Below are 10,441 nucleotides of genomic sequence, written 5' to 3'. Positions count from 1 at the left end.
TGAACGCTGGAAACAGAAGGAATGATTCTGCCCCATCTTATGGGCAAAGGCAGCAGCTCTGAGTAAAAAGCCCAAGTCCCCGTCTGTTGCCCTGGAAGAAGATGGAGTTCAGGGAGCGCAACTTCTGCTGCAGCCCTAACAAGAGTCAGCTGTATATTATAGGAGTCTAGAAACTGACTGCTCAGCACAAGTCCGTTTCTGGGAATGAATCTGTAGCATATGACAGGACAAGTCTAGGCTTGTTCTGAGAGGGTTCCCTGTTACGGAACATACTAAATGGAGGCAAGTCTAGGCTTGTCTAGCGAATACATATTCTCTGTCTGGAGTGAAACAGATGACAAGGAGCTTTGCCACTTACAAATGGTTCAGAGGCTTCAAACGCACCGTGCATTGAAAGCAGGTGGCATCTCTCAAAGAATTCTGGGGATTTTAGTGGACCCTTCACAGAGAGCTACAACGCCAGGTAAGCACCCTTTACAAACTTCAGTTCCCAGGATCCTCTGGGGGAAATCGTGTACTCCAAACATACGGCGCATACGCAGCCAGGTTTGCAGAGAAAGTGGGGTGTCGCAGGAGTCAGACAGTAGAGGAGGAAGGGAAAGGAAAGAAAAGACGAGGCTGAGGGCACACATCTTGCCCAGATCTTTTTTTTTTTTTTTTTGAAACAGGATACTTTCTTCACGGGTTCCCTCCCCGCTCCCAAACCACCATCAAATCACAGAGCACGTCTCTCTCCATCGCTCTGAACCGGTCTTGCGCTGCCCAGCCGGGCTATGGTGCAAAAGCATAGATCCAAGTCCTTGTGGGTCCCCATATATTTTTTTTTAACAAACTGTCTCCTCAAAACCACCATCAAGTCACAGGTCACCCGCTACGGCCAGAGATGGGTTGTGCGCTTTGCAGCCATGCTGCGTAAAAATCCTACCTCCGACCAGTCTTTTTGTGGTGCTTGCCAGCAGCGGATCTTTGAATTATTATTATTATTTGCTATTAATGTAAATCAACTTGCTTCTGACTTTTGGGGCGGCGGGGTGTAAAACCAGAGGGATTCAACATCACAGCAAACGTTTTGCCAGACCCTTGTGGAAAAGCAAACAATGACTGCATAAAAACTATACATTTAGAGCACATCCTTTCCCACAACGTATCCCGGGAACTGCAGTTTGTTAAGGGTGCTGGGAATTGTAGCTTTTCGGGGGGCAAACTACAGTGTGATGTGTGCACAGCTAATCTGTGTGTGTGAGGGAGGTGTTCCTATGAAGACCTCCTTGTATGTTTGTATGTGAGGAATGCGAGAACGGGATGTGGGGCGAGGAGAGAGAGGCGGGGGGGGGACGATGATGCACAGAGCCCTCTCAAAATGCCAGATGCGCCCACAGCTTGGCGACCCCCTGGACTGTGCATGCAGAAAAGCAGCACCTCAGGGTGGCAGGCTTTATGCTAGCTTGCTACAGGCGAGGACCTCTTCCCAGAGAGACCTTAAGGGGGAGCGGATGCACAGGCGGGTCGAAAGTCCAGCTGCCGTTCTCGGAGTGACCCACTTTTGATGGGCAAGTTCCTGCACATTCGCCTCCGCTGTCCCGGTCCTAGGCTTCTTCCTCATCGCGACGTCGGGCCGCCGAGAGAGGGAGCCAGCGGGCCTGGATAGAGACCTGCGGATCCGTGGGAAAGGAGGAAGGGAGACGCAACCCAGCGCAGGAAAAGAGTGGACTGGACGGCTCCGCCCGCCGGGGAAGGTCTGCTCGAAGGGCGTCCGCGCCGTCGGGAAGCGGGCAACGTCGACCTGGTCACAGGCGAAGGAGGGGAGATCGCTGCTGCGTCCTTGCGCGGACGCCGGGAGGGATCCCTCTGATGATCTGACGGATCCTTTGAGGGAGCCCGGCAACAGGGCACCAAAGGGCCGGCTGCATAGATGCCCTACTGACAACCAGTGAGGTCTTCGGCTTCGTGGGATGGATCCTGCCCCCGGCTCGGACATGGATGGAGGGGGCGGCCCCGGCGAAGCGGATGAGCTGGCCAACGCCGCTGCCCGGGGAGACCTGGAGACCTTGAGGCGGCTGCTGGATGGTGGGGCGGACCCCAACGCGGTGAATCGCTTCGGCAGGGCCCCGATCCAGGTAGGTCCGTCCGGGGACAGTAGGAGGAAGGCCGGAGAACCATAGATAGGTGGGTGAGAGACTGCCGGGGGGGGGAGTAGCCAGGATTTAAGTTGGGGTGCGGGCAGGACACCCACCAGTCGCCATTCTCTGTCGACCAAATTCGGAATGAAATGTCTCCACACCAATTGACTTGCTTTTCACTCTAAGTGGCCAGGAAATAAATGGTCAAATCTTTTCAAATATTCTGATCATTTCTACCTTAATTTAAGTATTTTTTATTATTATTTGATTTAGGTCAGGGCAGCTGACCCCCTGATCCCGCCCATGGCTGAAATTTTAAACGTGAGGTTTAGAGGTGCGGAGTACCTCGTAGCACTCGGGGGCTAAACTAGATTTATTGGGGGCTTTGCGGAGAGGGGCTGATTTTGGGGAGGGGGTTAGTTTTAACAACCCATAGTCAACCCGTGTCCAGTGAGTCTCAGATCCTAGTAGCTGTTCATTCCTAGCTATGCGCACGCCATACATTTAACGCGCATCCATCCCTCTCAAAGAAACTTGGGAACTGTAGTTTAAGGGTGCTGAGGACCCCGCATAGTACCGTGGTTAGAGTGCTGGACTTGGACCTTGGAGTCCAGGGTTCAAATCTTCACTCAGCCCTGAAGCTCACTCGTAGTGACCTTGGAGTTAGTCACTGCCTTCTGTCGACCTAACCTACCTCACAGAGTCCTTGTGAAGATTAAACAAGGAGGGGCAGAACCACAGAGGCCGTTTGAACTTCTTGGAGGAAAAAGGTGGGATTTAGCTGCAGTAAATAAATACACAAACTGAAGCTCTGGGAGGGGGTGAATTAAGGTTCCCAGGATTTGGAAGGGGTATGTGTGCTTTGAACTGCATGGCGTGCACGCAGTCACCCAGGTGTGCTTTAAAATCACCTTCCTGGAAGTAGAAGGCTTATCGGCTCGATGCAGGGCCCTGATCCAAAACATGCTTGCTCGGAAGTCCCTCGATGGCACTGGAATTTACCTTCCTAGGCTCAGCCCACGATGGATCCTATAAACTTGGCCCGTTCCAAAACACAGGGCTGATCATCCCCCCGCCCAAAAAATAACCACACCCAAGCTCAGGTGGAAGAGGAGTCGTCAAACCAGATTACACCCAGATCCGAAATACAGCAATTAATCACAGTTTGTGTGTGCTGCTGACTGACCTAGCGAGCGAGCAGCCTGTTTAAAATTGGGGGAGGGGGGACAAGATTTAACATCCACCCTTTTAACGTCCATCAGTGGCAAATGGATCCATGAAAAGTTAGAAAAGTTGTTCGGATGAACCCTAAACGCTGGAGGATTGGCTTCGAGCCACCCCCAAGTTTGGGTCCATGTTGCGCAGCTTGCCCTATCCGAGGAAACTAAAAATAAATAAAATAAAATAGAAAGGTGAACAAAATGATTGGAGAATAAAATGATTGGAGCAATCGCTGTCCCAGGTTCGGACTCTCATCCCCGCGCCCACCGCCAAATGACAGCAACCACAGTGTCCTCTTTGGAAAATACTATATTTAAATAAGGATCTTGTTTCAGTTTATGTTTACGTAACAGAAGTACAGTGGTACCTGTGGTTAAGAACTTAATTCGTTCTGGAGGTCTGTTCTTAACCTGAAACTGTTCTTAACCCGAAGCACCACTTTAGCTAATGGGGCCTCCTGCTGCCGCTGCACGATTTCTGTTCTCATCCTGAAGCAAAGTTCTTAACCAGAGGTAATATTTCTGAGTTAGAGGAGTCTGTAACCTGAAGCGTATGTAACCCGAGGTACCACTGTACTGTATAGAACAGATCCCCACTTCGGAAACAGATTTCAATACCAAATATTAACATTTCAAGTGAGGAGAACCAGCCCTCTAATAATACATTCAGTTACCAGAATGTGTCCTGTTTTATTCTCAAAACGATTTGAGACCCTCCCAAAGTCCGTCTTCTCAGCCTTATAAAACGCAACCATTTAAAACACATGACATCCCCCCCCCCCCGCCCAAGAATCCTGAGATGTGTGGTTTACCCCTCACACGAAACTACAGAATGGGGGTGGGGGTGGGCTTGAGTCGTGTGCTTCAAATATATGGTGTCTGCCTAGACTGAGAAGAGAGAATGAAAAATCACTGCAACCCCGAAATGACTGGAGACATTAGACTAAAATCTAGAATTAATCATCAACCATATACATATTCATCTCACTCTTATTCATAAGCTGTCAACTTTCCCCCTTTTTCAGGGAAATTCCCTTATTCCGAATAGGATTCCTCGCAAGCAAAGGGAAAAGATGACAGCTATACTCTTATTTAACCTCATCGGGGTTTCTTTGTTTTTCACAATGGGAAAAGTTGCTTTTAAAAATCACCTGGGGGTCACACATCTCTCGAAAACTACCTCCCCTTTTCTGTTCTGGGTTTTATTCTAACTTTTTGATTCCGTAGCTGGAGATCGAGAAATCCAGCTCAGATTTCAACCGACGGCGGCAACTCAGCCTCACTGACCGATTAATTTAAAGTTCTTTGCATGAACACACACGAAAGCTCATACCAATAACTAACTTAGTTGGTCTCTAAGGTGCTACTGGAAGGAATTATTTTATTTTATTTTGTTTCGACTACGGCAGACCAACAAGGCTACCTACCTGCGTGAAATGAGCTAGCGAAACAGAGAAAATACTTCGGGTATGAAATGCTATTCGTGTCTACTCAGAAGTAAGCCCCATTGAGGTTAACAGAAGGCTAGCGCTCATGTAAAGTGAGTATTACATGCAATCATGAGAGCCGACTCCTAGGGGCCAAAGTCCCTTCGGGCCCCCACCCCATAAAATATTGAGGGGCCCAGGCTGCCATGGACGTAGCCAGGGGGAGGCAGGGAGGGGCCAATTAAGTAAATAAATAAAAATACTTAACAGACCAATTGTGTCACAGATAACTGGGTTCTGCCCCCCACCCAATAAATCGTGGCTACGCCCATGGACGACCCCCCCCCCAAGTTGAGGGGAATTCTCATTCAAATGGTGTGTGTGCCACATCATGTGATCGATTATGCGGGGCAGGGCTTAGTTGGCCCCCCAATATTTTAATCAAGTTGCCCCCCCCCCTGCGATCCTAACCGCATTAACCTGGGAGTAAGCCCCGCCCTGGATTTTGTAAGGCTCCCTTCCAGCCTTGCGTGTTTTTTTAACTGAGGCTTGCAAGCCCATCTTCGGCAACCTGAGTTGCCCCCAAACCTCCAACGCTTTTAAACTCAATGGAGCTTACTTTCGAGTGATCGCGGATGATACGTTCGCGCTCTTAAACCGCTGCACTTAATCGTAACTTCGATTTTATTAAATCAAGCAGAAAACGGAATTGTCAAGCAGAAAACGGGCATGACATTTCGAAGCAGAGAGAGGCAAAAAGAGGACCAGAGATATCAGTCCAGATTTGGGTATAATTAGAATTACAATAAGTCTGCTTTAAAATAAAAACACAACCCGCACGGATATCCTTTCTTTTACAGCGGAGTGAGCAATAGGTCCTGCTTTTTCATTTTAAAAACAAATGCGTTGTTTTTAAAATGGTGCCGATTTAGCACAATCAGGCGGTTAACTCCGTGCAAGAACCGGCACCTCTCCAAACCTGCAACTTCTCAGCATCCTAACCTTTGGCCATGCTGGAATTCCAACGTCTGAAGGGCCACAGATTCCCCATCTTTGGTTTAAACTGCAGGCATAGGCAAACTCTGGCCCGCCAGATGTTTGGGACTACAATCCCCATCATCCCTAGCTAACAGGACCAGTGTTCAGGGATGATGGGAATTGTAGTCCCAAACATCTGGAGGGCCGGAGTTTGCCTATGCCTGGTTTAAAGCCTCTGCTGCGACGCGTCTTCACTTTTCCTCCTCGCGTCTATAGTTTGATCCGGCTTCCGGGAAGAAAAGTGAATTCTGGTAGACTTCTATTTCACTGCGCCTCTTTTGGAAATAATACCTTTGTTACTAATGCCAGTCAGTCCTTGTATTAAACTGAAGTGGGGTGGGCCACATTTCCTTGATGATGCTAGCCCGACTGAATGAAAAAGGGCAGCTTTCATGTTTCCAGTTGTAGCAGCTCGTTCCCTCTCCAAATCACGACCACGCATCACCGCGAGTTATTGCATTGCGTTTGTGAATCGATTTGCTCTACCTACTCCGCCTCAGCTGGGCTGTGAACAGAGAGCAACGCGGAAGGATGCAAAAAATAAAATAAAATAATACTGCTTTTTAGTCCTTTTAGGGTCTGAGGCAAAATTGTTCGTCAAGCAGAGGTTTCGTTTGCGTCCGTCCAGCTTCGCACTCGTCCCTAGAGATGGCTGCAGCTTTTAATTTAGCATTAGATTCAAACGTCAACCTTGCAGGCATAAAGAGCCCTATTTTATTTTATTTTTTTTAAAAGACTCCGACTTCCCTCCAAGAAAACCACCACCTGAAGATCCAGGCCTTTGGTAAACATTTATTTCTTATAACATTAAAAATGTCAATATTTGGCATTTGATAAGAGTGGCTGCGCTCACACCCCGCTGCTAGTTCAGGTTTCCTTTCTTCGCTTGGTTTCCTCGCTCGTTTCGTCTCTCCGGTTTTCCTTGCTGCTCAAGAACTGCCCCACTCACTACAGCCCATCTGGAGAGTTTGCAGACCCGCCTTTCCGAAGCAAGCGCAACGTGCGCGCCAGTTTGGGCTGAGATTGATTCCGTGGGAGCCGTCCTTCTCGATGGGAATGAAGCGGCAGAAGCGAATACATTCGCCTCGGTGGAGAGAGAAGACATGGATCCTGTTATCTCCAGCTGGGATCCTTCTGAATAACTCCCTCGAAAGAAAGAAAACTAAATTATTATTATTATTATTATTATTATTATTATTATTATTATTATTATTATTATTTATACCCCGCCCATCTGGCTGGGTTTCCCCAGCCACTCTGGGTGGCTTTCAACAAAGTATTAAAATAAAGCCGAGCGTGCTTTATTATGTATTATTATTATTATTATTATTATTATTATTATTATTATTATTATTCGGAAGCATGTCCCACCATTTTCAGTTTTATGGGACGCGTTTCCACCCCCCAAAATTGAATGGTATGCACCGTTCGTCTTTCTGGGTGTCACGCTATGAATGACTCAACCGGATACCACCCTTAAAAATCTTATTACTGTTATTAATCTTATTAAAACTACTACTACTACTACTTACTCCATCCCTGAGAGAGAAAGGTCTATCAGAAACATTTCCGTTTCTTGAGATTTGCCCAGTTCCAACAAAGAGGCTCTTGCCAATTTCTCCGAAATGGTCCCTTCGAAGGGCGCGGAGTAAACGGAGCTTTGGCCGGATAAAGTCTAGCGGTGTCCTTACCAGACTTTCCGAGGCGTTTGTGGGATGCTTCGCCTCAAGGAAACACTCTTTACCCCTAGCTTCTGAAACTTGACGTGTGTACTTTTAGGACTCGCCTTATTTTGTGTTTGTAAGTTATTTTAAACTCTCTTTAATATCGCTTTAATGTTGGAACCCCCCGGGACCTTAGACGGAGGGGCGGGCAAATAATAATAATAATATGATCGTATGATTGACTTTTCAACTTTTACCCTTTGACACTGCGCCTTTTAAAGTTCAGATCCAATTTAGGGTACAACAATTCAGGATAAAATAGGGGGGAGGCAAGCCCCGCCCCAATAATCAGTCACATAATCCTATGACGCGGTGCGCACACACCATTTGAATGGCAATACCCATCAACTTTAGGGGGCGGCCCCCTCAAATATTTTATTGGTGGGACAAAGCCGCCTCGACCCATAGGAGTTGGCTCCTATGAACAGTACACAGATTAGGCCCCCCCCCCAAAATTAATCAGAATTATTATGAGCTAATTAATGCAGAGTGGTGGACAGGATCTTGGCCATTTCAGCCCGCAGAACATGGCCGCTCCAAGCGCCTAGACGGAAAGCGTAAAGATGCGCAAACCTTGACTTTCCTCTCCTCTTTTCCCTCCAGGTTATGATGATGGGGAACCCCGGGGTAGCTCAGTTGCTTCTGCAGAGAGGAGCGGATCCCAACCGCCCCGACCCGTCCACGGGCACGTTCCCGGTCCACGACGCGGCCCGCGGGGGCTTCCTGGACACGCTGCGGGTCCTGCGCCGAGGGAGCGCTCGCTTCGACGTGCGGGACCGCTGGGGACGCCGCCCGCTGGACTTAGCTGAAGAAAGTGGCCAGAGCCGGGTGGTCGCTTACCTCCAGGCGCCATCGGGCTGAAACTGTCTTGACTTGAGATCCGGGATGAAGTCAGAGGACCACGCCGAGAGCTCCCCACCCCGCCGCCGCCGCCAGAGGAGAATCGCGGGCGCGTAAACTTAAGACCCTTTGGCTTGGCTCTTGAACGCCACCCGTCAGAGACAAGGGAGATGGAGCTACAATTTCGACGCCAGCATACTCTACGATTCTGCTTCGTTTGAAATGTGGCTTGTTAGATGTTTACATGCTTCCACTAAGCATGGAGAATGGGTATGTCGGTTCGTGGGACAGTGTCTCCTGGTCTCTCACCCATGCCAGTCATGTACAATGATGTTCTAAAAGGAAACTGAGACAATAGTCCAGGGATTGGAGATTCATGGCTGCCCAGATTTTGCGGGATGAACAATTTCCATTTATCCTTGACCGTGATTCCCCACAGTGGATGGGGTTGGTGTAGCAGTGCTGGATTTAGGGCAGTGTGGGCAGGAGACACACACACACACCCCCATCCACCCACAGGGCACTGAGCCAAGGGGGTGAAAAATTGAGAAGATCCATTTCAGGGTGCCTTGCACAGGGTGCCATAGAACCATAGAATTGTAGAGTTGGAAGCGACCACAAAGGCTCACTTAGTCCAACTGCCTGCACTGCAGAAATCTTTTTGCCTAATGTGGGGCTCCAACTCAGGAGCCTGAGATGAAGAGTCAAGACACACACACCCCATCTGCAAGAGCCCCAGTCTCAGATTATGAAGCTCTGCTCTGGTTTGTGTTATGGATGTTAACAGTGTTCCTTGTGTGGAATGTAAATAGCACTTTGAAATGTAGTATTGGGGAGTATTGGGGACGCGGGTGGTGCTGTGGGTTAAACCACAAAACCTAGGGCTTGCTGAGTGGAAGGTCGGCGGTTTGAATCCCTGCGACGGGGTGAGCTCCCGTTGCTCGGTCCCTGCTCCTGCCAACCTAGCAGTTCGAAAGCACGTCAAAGTGCAAGTAGATAAATAGGTACCGCTCCGGCGGGAAGGTGAACGGCGTTTCCGTGCGCTGCTCTGGTTCACCAGAAGCAGCTTAGTCATGCTGGCCACATGCCCCGGAAGCTGTACGCCGGCTCCCTCGGCCAATAAAGCGAGATGAGAGCCGCATCCCCAGAGTCGGTCACGACTGGACCTAATGGTCAGGGGTCCCTTTACCTTTACCTTATTGGGGAGAATGAAGATTGTGCCAACCTGTCACCTCTTGCCTAAATGCACTCTGCTTCGTTGCCATGGTTTTTCATTTGCACAAGTTATGCCTGTTAGTTTTTCCTTGAAGGCCCCAAGGGAAAAATTAACGGAGGAAGGAAAGGATGAAGGATGGCCTTTGCAATATAATTGTGAGGCTAATGCTAATAACACACACATCACCTTTTTTTAAAATTCATCCGCCAATTTCTTTTTAAGAAGTTCACACAAACACTTTCGAATTCTTCAAGTGTCAGAATGAATCCTTCAATCTGACTATATGAGACAGATAATCCATATTAACGCCATGCAATCAGGTTTCAAGGAAGCAATGCCTGGATAAACGTGAGACCCTGAAAATGTTAAATATGCAGTCGGGGTGCTTCCAGACAGAAATTGAATACATTGCAAATGGGTCATTGGCAACAAGTTTTAGTTTTTTCCTTTTCACTTATCTGGTTTTTCCTGGAAAAATCTGGATTAAATGTGAGCGAAGATAGAGATTGCCATTTGTATGCCAACAGCATTGTGTTTCAGGACGCGGGCGGCGCTGTGGGTAAAACCTCAGTGCCTAGGGCTCGCCGATCGCATGGTCGGTGGTTCGAATCCCTGCGGCGGGGTGAGCTCCCGTCTTTCGGTCCCAGCTCCTGCCCACCTAGCAGTTCGAAAGCACCTTAAGTGCAAGTAGATAAATAGGTACCGCTTTATAGCAGGAAGGTAAATGGCGTTTCCATGTGCTGCGCTGGTGCTGGCTCGCCAGAGCAGCTTCGTCACGCTGGCCACGTGACCCGGAAGTGTCTCCGGACAGCGCTGGCCCCCGGCCTCTTAAGTGAGATGGGCGCACAACCCTAGA

At 48.8% G+C, this 10,441-nt stretch overlaps 1 protein-coding gene across 1 annotated transcript; it reads left to right on the top strand.

The window, feature by feature from the left end:
- The first annotated feature begins 1,788 nt into the window (after window positions 1-1,788).
- CDKN2B (cyclin dependent kinase inhibitor 2B) lies at window positions 1,789-10,114 on the top strand. Its single transcript, XM_053371186.1, has 2 exons — window positions 1,789-2,117; window positions 8,133-10,114. The coding sequence occupies exons 1-2, from the start codon at window positions 1,953-1,955 to the stop codon at window positions 8,388-8,390; spliced, it is 423 nt and encodes a 140-aa protein (XP_053227161.1). The 5' UTR covers window positions 1,789-1,952; the 3' UTR covers window positions 8,391-10,114.
- The last annotated feature ends 327 nt before the right edge of the window (window positions 10,115-10,441 follow it).

Source organism: Podarcis raffonei, chromosome 17, assembly GCF_027172205.1.
Source record: "Podarcis raffonei isolate rPodRaf1 chromosome 17, rPodRaf1.pri, whole genome shotgun sequence".
Classification (NCBI taxonomy): domain Eukaryota; kingdom Metazoa; phylum Chordata; class Lepidosauria; order Squamata; family Lacertidae; genus Podarcis; species Podarcis raffonei.
Note: the sequence above shows the minus strand (reverse complement) of the source record. Positions and strands in the feature narration are given on the sequence as shown.